Source organism: Tricharina praecox (genome assembly GCF_024521635.1).
Source record: "Tricharina praecox strain CBS 144465 chromosome Unknown BZA05scaffold_15, whole genome shotgun sequence".
Classification (NCBI taxonomy): Eukaryota; Fungi; Ascomycota; class Pezizomycetes; order Pezizales; family Pyronemataceae; genus Tricharina; species Tricharina praecox.
In genome coordinates this window covers 430,008-444,275 of record NW_026250417.1, presented here as the reverse complement: position 1 = coordinate 444,275, position 14,268 = coordinate 430,008, and the positions used below count along the sequence as shown (strand labels likewise).

General features: G+C 54.2%; 5 protein-coding genes across 5 annotated transcripts; 2 read left to right on the top strand and 3 right to left on the bottom strand.

The window, feature by feature from the left end:
• Positions 1-179: 179 nt before the first annotated feature.
• Positions 180-1,701, bottom strand: BZA05DRAFT_445761 (uncharacterized protein; the record flags this gene model as incomplete). Its single annotated transcript, XM_051487030.1, has 4 exons — positions 180-374; positions 444-836; positions 906-1,451; positions 1,525-1,701. The coding sequence occupies 4 exons, from the start codon at positions 1,699-1,701 to the stop codon at positions 180-182; spliced, it is 1,311 nt and encodes a 436-aa protein (XP_051338680.1).
• Positions 1,702-2,870: 1,169 nt separating this feature from the next.
• BZA05DRAFT_474620 (uncharacterized protein) lies at positions 2,871-3,702 on the top strand. The gene is made up of 2 exons (XM_051488137.1): positions 2,871-3,462; positions 3,509-3,702. Exons 1-2 carry the CDS (start codon positions 3,013-3,015, stop codon positions 3,659-3,661), a joined length of 603 nt encoding a protein of 200 aa, XP_051338679.1. The 5' UTR covers positions 2,871-3,012; the 3' UTR covers positions 3,662-3,702.
• A 1,851-nt stretch (positions 3,703-5,553) lies between these two features.
• BZA05DRAFT_400688 (uncharacterized protein) lies at positions 5,554-8,767 on the top strand. Its single transcript, XM_051483918.1, has 3 exons — positions 5,554-5,942; positions 6,003-8,171; positions 8,250-8,767. Exons 1-3 carry the CDS (start codon positions 5,706-5,708, stop codon positions 8,544-8,546), a joined length of 2,703 nt encoding a protein of 900 aa, XP_051338678.1. The 5' UTR covers positions 5,554-5,705; the 3' UTR covers positions 8,547-8,767.
• A 377-nt stretch (positions 8,768-9,144) lies between these two features.
• BZA05DRAFT_400684 (uncharacterized protein) lies at positions 9,145-11,427 on the bottom strand. The gene is made up of 3 exons (XM_051483917.1): positions 10,982-11,427; positions 10,685-10,923; positions 9,145-10,629 (listed from the first exon to the last, which is right to left on the bottom strand). The coding sequence occupies exons 1-3, from the start codon at positions 11,291-11,293 to the stop codon at positions 9,624-9,626; spliced, it is 1,557 nt and encodes a 518-aa protein (XP_051338677.1). The 5' UTR covers positions 11,294-11,427; the 3' UTR covers positions 9,145-9,623.
• Positions 11,428-11,521: 94 nt separating this feature from the next.
• Positions 11,522-13,843, bottom strand: BZA05DRAFT_474617 (cell division control protein Cdc6). Its single transcript, XM_051488136.1, has 3 exons — positions 13,646-13,843; positions 13,329-13,583; positions 11,522-13,275 (listed from the first exon to the last, which is right to left on the bottom strand). Exons 1-3 carry the CDS (start codon positions 13,689-13,691, stop codon positions 11,795-11,797), a joined length of 1,782 nt encoding a protein of 593 aa, XP_051338676.1. The 5' UTR covers positions 13,692-13,843; the 3' UTR covers positions 11,522-11,794.
• Positions 13,844-14,268: the final 425 nt, after the last annotated feature.

Sequence of the window (14,268 nt, the reverse complement as noted above, 5' to 3'; positions counted from 1 at the left end):
CTTATTGCCCTCTATCCTGCTTCCCTTTGAGAGATTAGAGTTCCAAGAGTTCCAAAGGAAACACATGTGAATGGAAAGAAGCGCGCTCGAACAGCCCAAAAGTTAAAACAACCGCCAGTGTCGAGCGGGTCGAGTGGGTCGAGTGAGGTATTGTGAAGCGAAGCAATCACAGCATCTCACTATCCCCCAAACCTCGAATCTCTCCTCCTCCTCCTCGGTGGCCACGAGGGGATCATTTTCAAGTCTAGCGACCAGCGCCAGAACATATACACCATTAGCGTCACGGGTAATGCGACAAGCCAATACATCCAAAACTCCCCACTCATGGAGAAGTCGCCGTCTTCCATCCAGAAGAAATTACTTCCGAAAATCGTCTTCACACACCCATCCCATCAGCACACCCTTCCACACCCGACCACTAGGAATGAGGAGGAAGAACTCACCGCCACCGCCGTCCCGGGCAAAAAAAACATAGTAACACAGGCTATAACCTTCATCGTGGCCGAGTCATCAAGCATGATCCCATTCGCCTCGACCCCCCGCTTGCTATCCTGCTGGGCCACGATGTGAAACGTCAGGTTGATCGTGTTCTCTACCTTCTTGCTCAGACTCGCCAGACGTAGGTTCGTCGACTTGAATAGATTGCGGACGTACTCTATCCCCTCGTGCACCTGTGGACTGGACGGGAATAGCCGGCCGTGCGAGGAGAGGAGACTCTCCAGGCTGCAGAGTATTGCGGAGCTGCTCTCCGAGAGGTGGATTATATGCTTCGCTAGGTTGTGGAGTTCCTGGTAGTCGATTTCCAGAGTTGTCGTGGCGGAGTGAGTGATGATTGACTACATGATGCCCTTCTTAGCCATTTCCCTGGGAGACGGTTTGATAGGGAGGAGGAGGGAACAACGAACCGCCTCCATTCCTCCGAACACAGTAACCAGCCCCCAAGTGACGTCGTCAACAAACTTCCACGCCTCCATCAGCGCCGGAATCCACAGCGCGTACGGATCCTTCTGGACTGTTTGCAGATTCTCGCCCGCCAGCAACCACACCTGCAGGCGACTCTCCAGCTCCGGAAACTGTCCCGAGGTGAGTAACAAAACCCTATACCCGCCCGTTGCTGCATCCTTGGTGTAGGAAAGATGCCACCCGCCCTGCAGCCAGCTATTGTCTCTACCATTCGACCCCTCAATCCGGTAGCCAGTGGGTGTCTGCTGGAGCTTGATCGCTTTGCAGAGGAAGTGGAGCCATGCAGCAATGGGCGTCGAGCCGAAGGAGTGCGTTACTCCCTGGTGCCGCTCGAGGAGGTAGGCGCTCGGTACCCCCACGGCGGCGTGTAGGGACTCGAGGTGCTGGAAGTTATCGTCGTGGGGACTGTCTGTTGGCGTGAACAACACCGCCACTGGATGTTGCGCGGAATTTTTGAGCGTGATAAGACCCGGGAGCCAGACGTCGATCTACCTAGGTATCCGGTGTCAGATTTTCCGTCCGTCCTGGTCGGGATTTGGCGGCGCAATGGAACTGGCTTACGGGGGTGTTGATGGCTGCAATCTCGGCGGCTGTAACTTCCAGTGGGGCGGTGCTGGTGGTGGGAGAGGCCCGGAGAGCCCGGAGACTGAAGGCCGGCTTGTTGGTGGACGGTGTTCTCTGGCCGAGAACTCGGTAGGCGTCCCGGTCCGGCTGGTGTTCTAGCAGGTGCGAGGACATTGTATGTTGACTGCTCGAGTGATTGGACATGCTGAAAACGGGCGAAGCTTTGGGCACTGAGGGAAACGTCTACAATTACGAGCCTCCAGGTCGACCGCAACGGAAGGAAAAGATGGCGAGTGCTTCATATAGGTACTGTCTACTCTGGAATCCCACTCTGCCGGGTGTTTAATGGTGTATCAGGTTGTTGAAAGGCAATTCTTGTAATACTTGCCCCTCCAGCGTCTCCAGGCCTTGGCGGTCACTCTTGAAGACATTTCGTAGTGTGGTGAGGCTGTGACTGAGATGCAGAATACGAAGGAAGGCAGTACTAATATCTAGGTAGTCGGCGATATGCTCATGAAACCTTCTGGCCCCTTTCCACGGCCATGGGGAATACGAGCTCAACCCAAATTGTGGTAGGTATTCCAACAAATCTCCCTGTCAGGCCCGAACCCTCAAGCACTCCACTGCCATCGTCATCATATTACCTCTCACCATGGCGACTCCCTGTGTTTCCCCAAAAGCAAAACAAACGTGCGCAGTCATGGTGAGTCCCGTCCAGGGGTGCAGATAAGCTTTCTTCTTTCCGCCCCTTTCCCCTGTTTTTATGCACTAGGAAACCGCCACCAACAAGCGGCGTTCAAGATGGCCGACATCGTCAGCCTCACAGAAGAATGACCCGGTGCTTCAGCATTCAGCATTCAGCCTCACAGAAGAAAAATCTTGATGTTTCGGCCTGTGAGGAATTGGGTATGCGCACATGTAAATACGAATGTGGTGGCGGCCTCTGCATTGCTATGATGTATGATACCTACACTACCTACGGTGTTTGCCGCCCTCGAGCCAGCCCTGATCATCTCAGCCTTCAGGATGGTTATGCACTTGGTCCCTGCATACCGTAATTGTTATCTCACTTGAGAGGTAATACTTCTATTATCATATCCGGCAATAGGCCTTCCATATAATTAGCTATCCTGGCTTGTGCTATTACATAGACAGAGTACCTACCGTATCTGTATAGTTGTATCTGCTTTACTTCCTGTTCAAGCAATAATAAGCCCCCACAAAAACAGAACTGAGACGTTACCTCTGAGTGGGTTATTAGAGTACGGTATGATATGTTACTCAAGGCCCAGTATAACGTCTCGCCTACCTAAAACGTGCGAGTCTACCATGGTCTAGGTATTCCGGTGAGCGGAGACGAGAAATTCATCATAACATTTGCAACTTCAACATCATGGGCCCCAGCTTACACACACCGTTCTATATCAAAATCCGCATCCCCATCCGCATCTCCATCCCTTTCCCCGTCACCTTAAACCAGCAACCATGGCCAACACCCACCCCATCCTCAACATCGTTCACGCCTCCATCTCAGACCTCCCGCAACCCGCGCCCATATCCGTCCGCGAAATCCGCAACAACAACAACAACAACAACAACAACAACAACAACAACAACAACAACAACAACAATAACAACAACAACAACAACAACAACTTCCCGAACAGGGCTATGACCGCTGTCCACGGCAATGGCTACTACAACGTTCAGAACTCACGGATCCTGCTGGCACCTGGAGATAGAGACGGGGATGGAGACGGGGACGGCGACAAGGATCCAACGCTGCCGCCGCCGATAAGTCCTGGATGCCTCAGGGAGAGGATTGGCCGGCCAATGCATGGAGGCGGGTATTTTAGCGCGGGGTCGCAGTGCATCATCGAACAGAGGGATAGAGATCCGGTGTGGTGCGAGAGGGAGCAGGGGCAGAGGAGGACGGTGAGTATCTCTGTGCTGTTGTGTGGTGAAGGCGCTGACTGGGTAGGCGACTATGCCCGTGAACAGTAGTGCGGGGATACAGCCGGTAGGTCAGGTGGGGCGCTGTTTGACCGGTACTACCGGGTATAGCCAGACGCAGGTGCCGGTTGGGTACAAGACGGTGAAGAAGAGCAGGTCGTGGGCGTTCTGGCGGCGGTAGTAGGGTGGGCTTGTCGGATACTTCTGTAATACATCCAGCAGCGCAGGCGCTGAGTTCTTTTCTCAATGCTGTCATATAGAGCTCATTTTGTCTTTTGCTATGTACGATGGGCAGAGCCCCCAACAGTTAGATAGCAGTTAAACTTGGAAAAGTGAGTGAACTGGCTCAGTTTGGAGAAGATTCAAGAACCAGACACGATTCGGACCAGGGACTGTGGTTGCTGGTAAATAGCAGGCGAACCGAATGCTGTATCAGGGAAGCCGCAATGCTACCTCCCTGTGTTACAGACATAGCGGCAAAAACGAGGCTTCGGTGGAACCAGAGACATATCATATTTCCCCAGACTGGCAATGCATCCCACGATTGAACCGCTTGCTGCTCTCGGGGGCCTCCACGGAGAGCCTCCTTCCCAGAGAGCGTCCGCCGTCACCGGTCCGATGATAATTTCACGTTCCGAGAAAACAAGCCGCTGAATTCTTGAAGAACACGGCAGGAATGAACGGTAGATTAAGCGCCATATATCGTGGTGGAGGTTGGAAGAATGTCGACGCTGGCGCTAGATACTCAAACCCCCACACCATAGCGGCAGTGTCATCACCGATGCCCCTCCGATTGGCAACGAATAGCAGTCAGTCAGTCACAGCGGGCTTGGAATCTACCCCAGGCGCCACCCACTGGTTCCACCGAGTCAACCAACCCTAGAGCGAGTCAGCTGGCTCAAATTACCGATTTACGACCCATCAACAGTCCCAATCGGTACAGTTCTATCCGGAAATCTACCGGTTCAAACTATTGGCGAGGCTGACGATGGGGCTGAAGGTTACTCATGCCTTCACCAATTCTCACTCGTGCTTCTGCATGCATCCTACAATTTCGTTTCATCACCCGAGCCCCTACCGCCTCCACACTTCTAGACTCAATGCGAGTATCCAACTACGATCAAACGAAATGGAACTCCCCGGCTCCAACCCAGCCAAAAAACACGAGATCTCATCTCTAGCCCCCTGCATATTCCATAGAACACGGGCACTTCTAGTATGAAAGTAGGTTGTCTGCATCACCTTCCGAGTTAATCTACCGGTATGTATCAGACTTGGTAACGAAGTTGTACTGCATACGCTACCATACTCTACCACGGTACCACCCGGTATTTTCATTTCGAAATAGTTACAGGCAATAAGTTGTGTGCGCATTCTCGCCTCCTTCCACCGTATTTTTGGTATCTTTTTCGGTCCAGTTCGCAGGTTCTGGGCGACAATGTCTGCTTTGTGAAATCGTGAGCCACCCACCACCACGCTAAGGGACTGAGATGTGAACCAGAATCTCTCCAAAAAATACATCATCGCGGCCAAGGCTTCAAAGAATACTCATCCTATGTACCCAGAGTAGTTCAAGTGATCTTGATCTTGGCCGTTGCGGGGTGTGCTGCGCAGATAGAGCATGTAGGTAAAAAGAACCATTGGCACTAAAGTATATACTTGGGTAAGTGAATGACAGTGGATGGATATAATGGATCGGATGGATACAATTCAGTGAGTGGAGTCGGTACAGTCAATGGGCACTCATTATTTCCACCGTGCTGAAGCGCACAGCTATCAGTAACGGTCCCTTTCATAATAAGCATAGTGCGGCAAAGTTTTTCGGGGTATGGGGTATGCGTATCATTTCTCTGCGCTTGTGCTTCGCCCTGCGCATGTTCTACTAGGTACTCCAACATAGCGTAGAATTTAGGCACACAGACTGACAGGATGCAAGAGCCTAAGGTGGACAGTGGTGGGTTATTCCGCAGATGGGGAAAGAAGGAAAGAAAATATATCCTCCTGGATCCTGATGCATGTGGTTATTACAACCCCACGGCGACTTCTCCGAGGGCTTGCAAAACCGGCGAGCTGGTACGATATGTATGTGCAGAGAAGAAATTCCAGAGTTGAGCAGGCTCAAGAAAGGGATATAAACCTGCCCGAGCCCGTCGTGGAGCATAACCATCCACCGAAAAAGATATTCCTTTATACCCCCGCCCCCCACTTCTTCTCCCTCTCTCAGGATGGATCCCGACCAGGTCTCCACTTTTGAACTGGCTGTGAACGGTGCCACGGATGAGGGCTATGAGATACCCCAATACTATACCTCCGAGCAGCCAGCAGAAATCCCCACTCGGTACTCCACTGCCCCGGAGGTGATGGAGCCGGGTATGCGCCGGAGGATGGTTGGCGACAGCTCTTCCTCCACTTCCTCCTCACCTTCTGAGGATGTCCCCGTTGACCGGCGGTTATCACACAGTGTACGTCCCTTCTTCGGGGAGACGGAAAGGAAACCGTACTGATAGTGAGAAAACAAAAAGTACCTCCACCCAACACTCGAGAAGACATCACACAAGCGTACCCCCCAGAATGGGCCCGTAAACTGGTTCCTGACCGGCGTCCGGTACCGTTTCCTAGCCTCGCCCCACTTCTATCGGCCACCGACGGTGCAGAGCCACCTGCCGTCGCTGAAGCTCCACCGGGACTCGATGGGCCGCACGTACACCGGACTCGACGACATGGATCGGTATATGACGCCGGACTCGGCCGAGCTGCGGAAGCTCGTGGTTGCCGCTACCGACGATATCTACACACTCGACCGGCCGGGTGCGAACTCGTGGAGACGGACGCACGTGCGTAATGTCGGGCCCCTGATAGTACGGCTCGCCTACTGGCCCTTGAAAGATATTGAGGAAGATTCCGGTTCGGCAATAGAAGGCAGTGGGGACGCGGTGTGGCTGGTCGCATTGAAGTGGCTACCATCGGTGGTGGGACTGTTCTTTGTACTCCCGTGGCCGACACGCCTCGCGGTGACAGGGAACAGAGGCTTGTACGATCCCTTCCCGTACCAATATTGGGGCTACCCGAAGGTATTCAAGAACGTCCGCGAGAACCGCCAGGACTTTTCGGAAGAGCGGACACTCGAGGATGTGGTGCTGAGTGCGGACTCGATCACTCCGAACCCGACGCAGGAGCGGCTGCTGAGGCCGTCGTATCTGTGCTATCTCCACGAGCAGGGCACAGGAATCCAGATCGCAGTCGGCTCGAAGGATCCAGTACGGAATGGGGCAACTGCTACGCCATACGTTTTCCTCGCATTCTCGACAAGGCAGTTTGACGAGCGGAACGAGGCGGATATGGCGGCGCTCCAGGAGATCGGCGAGGTTGCGGCAAGACAGGCGGGCGTGAAGGCGTTCTGGTGCTCCGCGATGTGCATGCCCTCAAGGAAAGTGCTGGCTCAGGATATGTACCGGATGAGCGATATCATCCGCGGGGCGGAGACCCTCGCCATCGCTCTCAAGCCGAGCCACGACCCCGAACACTGGGAGGACACCAGGTCAACGGACCTTCTGGTCCAGTTCTCGGCGAGGATGTGGACTTTCCCGGAAGTACTGCTGAGTCCCCAGCACAAGGATATCGTCGTGTACAAGAAGAACTTTGCCGATGTGTCCAGTGAGAAGCCGGAGTCGAAGTCACTGGATGTGGAGATCATTCCAAAGCGGGACTTTGCGCGGCGGGCATGGAGCGATGCCGCCGAGGCTCGCCAGCTGCTCGATCACTACCTCGGCACTCAGATTCTCAGCCGTCTGGAGCTGACGGTGATCGCCTTCCGCTGCCTTCATCGCCGACGAGTGAAGGAGCTTTACTTCCAGGGCGACCTGGCGTACGCCCTCATGGGACTCCTCCGGCGCCGCCCAAAGATCGATAGCACCGACACCGAGTTCCAAGCCACGGCCCGCCTGTCTCTGGTGAACGACACCGACCGGCTCTTCGAGCGTCTCATCTGCCTTCTCCCGCGGCTTCAAGGCGGACACTGGCTCACCAGCGACGATGCCTGGGGCGCTTGTCCCTGGGATATCCAACCGCGCTGTCAGATCGCGGGCATCTGCGACAACGACACGGCAATCCTCGATGGCTGCCACGCCGCCGCAATCCAATGGGACGGTTTCAAGCGGGTCGTGTACACCCGGCGCGTCCGGTCGTGGAAGCGCTTCTTCGCCCGCCTCCTCTTCCGCCTCTGTCCCGTTACTTTGGTGATCTTCGCCGTCATAATCAGCAGCACTGCGCCGTACCTCCGCGCCTCCATGAGCCAAACCGGGTACCGGGACCCCTATACATTCCAACTGCAGTCCACCGCCATTGCCTGCATCATCATGTTGATCGTAAACATCTTCGTCCTTTTCACGGCGCCGTACCTAGTCAAGATCGTCTACGGCGGCAAGATCTGGGAGTGCGAAGCCCGCCTATTCGGCTTCGAGGGGTACATGGACATCCAGACGATCGAGGCGCACATCTTCGGCCACGCATTCGGCCGCATGCGATGGAGCGCCGCAGGAAGCAAGTTCTCGCGGCACTCGACCAACGAGCTCGGGGAGCGGGTCGGGCGCGACCCCACCGACGACCCGAAACTACGTAGGATCATCAACAAGGCAAAGAACAGCCCCTTCGGCGCGCAAAAGGTGTTTACCATCGTGGACACGCTCTCACTGGTACGTACCTACATACCTGTCTCTTTTCCACCCCCATCCTTCGAATGTGGAATCAGAAAGCTAACGAGTGAGTGACAGACCGTGCACATGATCACCGCCGTGCGCCCACCAGTGATGGCCCTGGTCGCCGGCAGCGAGGGGGGAATGCTCCGCGCGGTGCTGTGCTCGTACGACTGGAAGACGCAGACGCTCTTTCGCGAGTCGGTGCTGCGCATGGAAACGCCGAGCATCGACTATATGACTCGCATTTCGAGGGTCAGGTTCGGGTTCGATCGGCCGATGCCCCGTACGAAGGTTGTGCAGCCGACAGTGTTGACGAGGGAGAAAGGTATAGAGGACCTGGAAAAGGGTACGTACGATAAGGTTGCGAGGTAATGGGTCTGGTAATGGCGTTTTGTTTTGATTCGGTTCGGTGCTGGGGCGTGTTGGGAATTTATGGCTTTTTGGGGTTTTGTTTTAAAGGTGTGAACGTGAATGGTCGTTAACGTCGAGAGGGGGGTTGTCGTGCGGACGGGAGAATCAATGAGCAAGTACGGTTCATTATTGAATGGGCTGGATGGGAAGGGTTAGAGTAAAGAGCTTAGAATACCATGTGGAATTCATTACATATCACTCCGTCGTTCATCCGTACGGATAACGTACGGCTGGCTGCTGGCGTTTAGAGGGAGAATTGAGGGAAGCAGACGTTGATTTCAGGAGACTAGTGAATATCTTGAACACTGAATCTAAATCCAAAGCCAATCCAACCATAAACCAGATCTCCACAAAATCGAGCACAGAACAAACGCGGTGGGACATGCAATTGAACGGGTCCACGGAGTACTCAGAAGTAGATAACCAGAGGTTAAGTCCCATGTACGGGATGTGTACGGGTTGCGGTAACTAAGTAATGAATAGAATTTAAGGTATACCAATCCAAACCACCACACACAATAGACAGAGGACCCTCCCGGCACAATTGGCATGGGATGGGCCGCCAGTAGGTACACACTGCGCACAGGAGTCAGGATAAGCATACAGGACACCGCAATTCCTATCCCCCAAAACTGGGACATTCGCGCGACCAGAGGTCCAGAGCGGCATCGTGATCCCCGTGTTCTACTCTCCTGGAGACTCCTCCGTTTCCCCCTCCGTCTCCAATTATTCCCTTACTCATGCAACCTTCTCTTATCAGTTTGCCCTTCAACTTCTTGAACCGGTAGGTAGTAGAGTAGCTTGACGCTTCCCGCTACTTCTCGGTCGTCAATAATCCAATAGTATTCGCGTCGACTTTACAGTGTATTGTAAGTACACTGCATCCTCTCCCACGACATGTTCACAAAACAGTAACAACTGGTACACAAGTAGGATTGCCAAAACAAAAAAACAAAAAGTGAGGTAGGTATTCTTAATCACCCCCCTCCAGAAACTCCAAACTCCAGTATCAAATGTCAATTACCATTACTACCAACCCTACCAAGCCCTAGCATACCCAAACCACCTCACGCCTACGGCCGTCGAAGTGATCCAACTAACCTCAAAGAGAAACCACATGGCCGCCCACTCACCCGCCACGAGGGCTTTCGCGATCAATCCCTGGCCTGCGCCAAAGAGCTGCAGCGGTGGGTAGACGAAACCGTGCAGGCCGCGGGCCGCCAGTACACCCCTAGCCAGAGTCCTTAGCATCACCGACTCAGTTACGAGCATTATCGCCGTGGTGATGCACTCGGTAGCGTGGGAGGCGGCGATATCGGCCGGGTGGCCGGAGAGCGTGGTGATGCGGTGCTGGATGCGGTTTGTGTTGGCATGGTAATTGTGCCATTCTTGACGGCGACGCTCGTTCTCCGCTTCTTCTTCTTCTGCTTCTTGCTGTTGGTGCTGTGCGAGGGATGACGCGCGGCGGGGTGGGCCCGGATGCGGCGACGGCGGCCGCGACGCTTCGCTGTCGGTTTCGTCGAGCTCCAAGGGATCAGTCGTTACCTCGGGTGACGGCGTGATGATGTCGCCGGTTACTGGGTCGAAGGGGATGGTGGCTGTGTAGCCCCCCGCGTGTGAGGAGTTCGCCATGTCCTCAATCGTGAGTGCCGATGGCCCTACTGCCTCAAAGCTCATCTCGATGTCGATAGACATCCGGTCATTGTTGATGCCCTGGAACGCAGTGGGCTTTTTGCCATGGGTTGGATCCGGAATTATCGACATAAGACGGTGGTAGAAGTAGTTTTGTAGCTTCAACGAAATCGTCTGGGTTACGAAGGACTGGAGGAAGTAGGAAGTTGCCGCCTGGTAGAGAAGGGATTTGCCGGTTGCAAGGGAAAAAAGCGGGCCGGCAATGATGGGGGGAGAAACTGGCGAGGCTGCGGAGAAGGCCACAAACGAGGCGAGGGTTGGGAAGAATGGTCTAGAGCCCACGAGATGAAGGACCTGGAGATTCGAGTGATACCAGACCGGGTAGACGAGGAACCAAGTAGCGAAACCTACGCTGTGGGCGAAGTCAGCGAACGAAAGACAACGAACCACCACTAGAACGGACGTACCACTTCTCAATTGCATACAACCAACCACGGCGCCGTGGTCGGCGCGTAATCGGATGGCGAAAGAACGACCTCTTCTCGAGCCAGACCTTGAGCATTGTACGAAGGTAGTCCCGGGTGAGGTTCGACATTTGGAACAAGAGATGTGCGGGCATTCCCGAGAACATCTCTTCCCACGTACTCCTTGTCCACGCCAACTGTAACACGTCGCGGTACCGCATGCCTTCGTACACTCTGTAAGTCTGTCACCTATCAGTTCGCACCCCCAAACTGCGCGCTCTCTATCCGGACAGCACTGACCTGCAGTCTATTCCTGATCCCAACCAACGGCCAGATTGCCAAGTAGGTGACCGTGAGGTCCAGTGCCTCGACGCACAACCCCGCCTCGTCCTCAGCCTTCCGGTTCTCGGTCTTGTCATAGTGCTGCTTGTTGTCGCGGAGACATACACCCACGGTCGCGAGAACATCATTTTGGGCCTTGATCAGCTCGCGCTGCCGTTCGTTCGCTTGCTCGGATGGAAGCATCTCGTCATTGGGAGAGGATGTGGACGCGGGCTGCGAGGGCTGGAAGGACTGCCGGCCCAAAGCTTGGATGTAGTTGCCGCTTCGCATCGTGAAGGTAGATTTCAATCGGCCCAGAACGTTGCAAATTGGATGATGTAGGATCAGCGCGCAAGCATTCGGGAATGGGAGGTGATGGAAGTGGGAGGTGATGGAAGTGGGAGGTGATGGAAGTGGGAGGTAGAATTGAAGGTGAGGTCCAACGTGATGGCGGGCATCCCTGCGCCCTGCACGATATGGCGCTAGCGTCTGCGGTAGCTCTTGAGTCCCGAGTCCCGAGTCCCGACACCGAACTGATGGTTTTCAATGGAATTGTTTCTCCGTAGTCCGCTCGTTAAACACACCGCTACTCGATCTTCAAGAGGTATAAAATGAATGTGAAGAAGAAAAAGAAGGAAAGAAGGAAACCAGAATCCGCGATGCTCGCACGCCCTTCATAGTACAAAAAGGAAACAATAAACAAACCCCAGTCTAAAACAAAACACGCAACCATACCATACGCTTTTCCTCGTTCCAGATCTCCATCCTCGTGATACTCATATCGCCCTGCATCTAACTTCCGAGCACCTTCACCAGCCCCTCCCGTCCCTTTGTCCCCTCGGAACTGACCGCTGTCAACAGCTCCATCCTGCCAACTCTAGCCACCGCGCGCTCCTCCTTCTCCGCCTTCCCCTTTCCTCCCGCCGGCAATATATCCAGCACACCGACAGCCTCCATAGCATCCACCACCCCGCGAAACTCCGCACCGACAAGCGGCATGAGACCCAAGCCGTCTTTGCACACCTTCGTGTACGCATCCTTCAGCTTCACCAGCGACCAAGGCGTAGTTCCGCTTCTGGCTACCAAAACGCAGAGCACCGCTTTCTGGTGAGCATTGAGTTTCGCCACACGGGCAGAAATCGAGGAGCCGAGGGTAGCCGATGACGCTTTCGCCACATGTGCAAGCATTGCGCGCGGTGCTGTCACTACCGTCCAGTTCGTTACAATCGTGGCGGCACGGGGTGTGGCGGAATTAAGGCTGGCTTCGCCGAGTGCTGGGCGGGGTGTGGTGAGCATTGCCAGCGGCTTCTCGGAGTCCTGCAGCTTTGAGCGAAGCGCCTGTAGACTCTCCATTTCCACCAACTCTAATGCTCTTCGAAGGATATCAAATGCCTTCCGCAAGTCACCGGATGCACCGGCAACCTTCTTGGATAGCAGTTGAATAGCGGCTGGGTGAACGAAGGGCACGAGGTTCGGGTCCTGATCTTTTTCGGCTGGGGAAAGAAGTGACCGGAGGCGAGCCGTAAGGACCTGCGAGATTTGTGGAGCTGTGTAAGGCAAAAACGGTAGGAGTTCTGGCTCTAGGTTCTTTGCTTTGAGGCGGGGGAGAAATCGGTCGGCCAAGTCCAATGCGTTCGCGATGCCTACCAGTATCAGGCGAGAATTCTTGCGAAGAGAGAGCTCGAATAACGTTGGGAGCAGGTCATGAGATAGAAGGTGGTCGATCTCATCGAGCACAAGAACGTAGACCTGTGACTTCTTTGTAGTGATGAAGAGGGACTCCAAGTCCGAGAACTCTGCTGTCGCCGACGCTGCCGAAAACGAATCCAGGAGTGAAGCATAAATTGAGCCGGGTGTATGTAGCGACATGCAATTTATCCACGCTTTCTTGATGGACACCTTCTCGTCGCCGGCAAGCTCGCCCATGATCTCGGTAAGAAGCGCCGACTTTCCGCAGCCGGGAGGACCACTGATGTAAATGCATCCACCACTCTTTAGAGCGATTCGAGGCTCGAAGAACGACTGCAGCGTGGATCTCTCCGTGTCGCGTCCGATCAGTTTGCCGCCTGAGGTGCTGCGGGAGAACAGCGACTTCGCCGTCGTTATTACAGTGCTGGGAGTAGATGCATGTGTAGGTGTTGCAAGCAACTTTGAACGGGGGGTCATAGGCCTGCTAACGACACAGACACGGTGGCGAGGAGTAGTGGGCTTTTTAGCGATCGCATCGCGGTGTCGCGGTGTCTTTGGAGGTGACGATTTTGTGGCATCTGCGGCTGGCCACGCGTTAAAATTTGCAGTTTCCTCAACTCGAAGCGGGGACGCATACCTATTGCCGATTTGAATACGACGTTGGCTTTTGTTGGAGAGAGAGGGGTTCGGGTTGACGACTTCGGAGGCGGAGCAGTCCGTCGGGTGCGCTTAGGTGTGCGAGGCTCGATCACGACAGACGGCACTGGTAGGGGATCTGCACGGACGAAGATTTTATCTCCGGTGACTTCCTCGTCTTCCTCGTCTTCCTCGTCTATAATCGAGATCCGACGCTTTGAGCGAGTTGATCGTGTAGAGCGTGGAGGTGGTTGGACTGGATTTTTCGTTTTCTATCAGAACGCGATGGCGCGACACGGGAGTTGAAAACGAACGCACCAGCAAGCTCAAACGATCTCGAGCGTTTACCGAGAACAACTGCCATTGCGAATTCGTTGATAGAGAGAAAGATCGATGTCTTTTTTACGGCGAGAATGACAGTGAATTTTGAAGCCGAAAGAGTGTCTATGGGGTTGGCTCTGTGAGTAGGGCTGTGCGGTGTGCGATGGTAGTGTGTTGTGTGTAAGGAGTAACAAGATGTAAGCAGGTTTCGGGTTAAAGATGGCTGGGCGGGCACGGATAAAAGGGCGACACGCGTAAAGCAATCATCTACGCGTGCAACCCGAGTTACCACGCGTAAATATCTACACTACCACACACGAAATAAACGCGTCCGTTTCACGAGTGATATCTTCTGCCGCAGTCCGAATTCCTCACGATGAGCATTCGGGCATTTATCTTGCACATCCGGATCAATTTCGCTGCTTGGCTTTACTGAATTCCAGCCAAGAGACAAGATCTTATGAAACTAAAATAGCCACGAATCGGTGCTGTTTCTCGGTCACGACCTCGATATAGGTATCTCGGTGCCGGTAGTTATCATTGATGCCAGTCAGAGCTCACCCTGTTCGTTTTGGAGATCCACCCCAGTGTATATTTGGTGAGCGGGGTATCCGAGACCC

Excerpts from the sequence above, each read along its gene's own strand:
- BZA05DRAFT_474620 (XM_051488137.1), top strand. The coding sequence starts at position 3,013 with ATGGCCAACACCCACCCCATCCTCAACATCGTTCACGCCTCCATCTCA. Across the intron at positions 3,463-3,508 it reads AGCAGGGGCAGAGGAGGACG|GCGACTATGCCCGTGAACAG; the intron begins GTGAGTATCTCT and ends CTGACTGGGTAG.
- BZA05DRAFT_400688 (XM_051483918.1), top strand. The coding sequence starts at position 5,706 with ATGGATCCCGACCAGGTCTCCACTTTTGAACTGGCTGTGAACGGTGCC. Across the intron at positions 5,943-6,002 it reads ACCGGCGGTTATCACACAGT|TACCTCCACCCAACACTCGA; the intron begins GTACGTCCCTTC and ends GAAAACAAAAAG. Across the intron at positions 8,172-8,249 it reads TCGTGGACACGCTCTCACTG|ACCGTGCACATGATCACCGC; the intron begins GTACGTACCTAC and ends AGTGAGTGACAG.
- BZA05DRAFT_400684 (XM_051483917.1), bottom strand. The coding sequence starts at position 11,293 with ATGCGAAGCGGCAACTACATCCAAGCTTTGGGCCGGCAGTCCTTCCAG. Across the intron at positions 10,924-10,981 it reads GGATCAGGAATAGACTGCAG|ACTTACAGAGTGTACGAAGG; the intron begins GTCAGTGCTGTC and ends GATAGGTGACAG. Across the intron at positions 10,630-10,684 it reads TTGTATGCAATTGAGAAGTG|CGTAGGTTTCGCTACTTGGT; the intron begins GTACGTCCGTTC and ends CTTCGCCCACAG.
- BZA05DRAFT_474617 (XM_051488136.1), bottom strand. The coding sequence starts at position 13,691 with ATGGCAGTTGTTCTCGGTAAACGCTCGAGATCGTTTGAGCTTGCTG. Across the intron at positions 13,584-13,645 it reads GAGATCGTTTGAGCTTGCTG|TCCAACCACCTCCACGCTCT; the intron begins GTGCGTTCGTTT and ends CGAAAAATCCAG. Across the intron at positions 13,276-13,328 it reads CGTATTCAAATCGGCAATAG|CCGCAGATGCCACAAAATCG; the intron begins GTATGCGTCCCC and ends ACGCGTGGCCAG.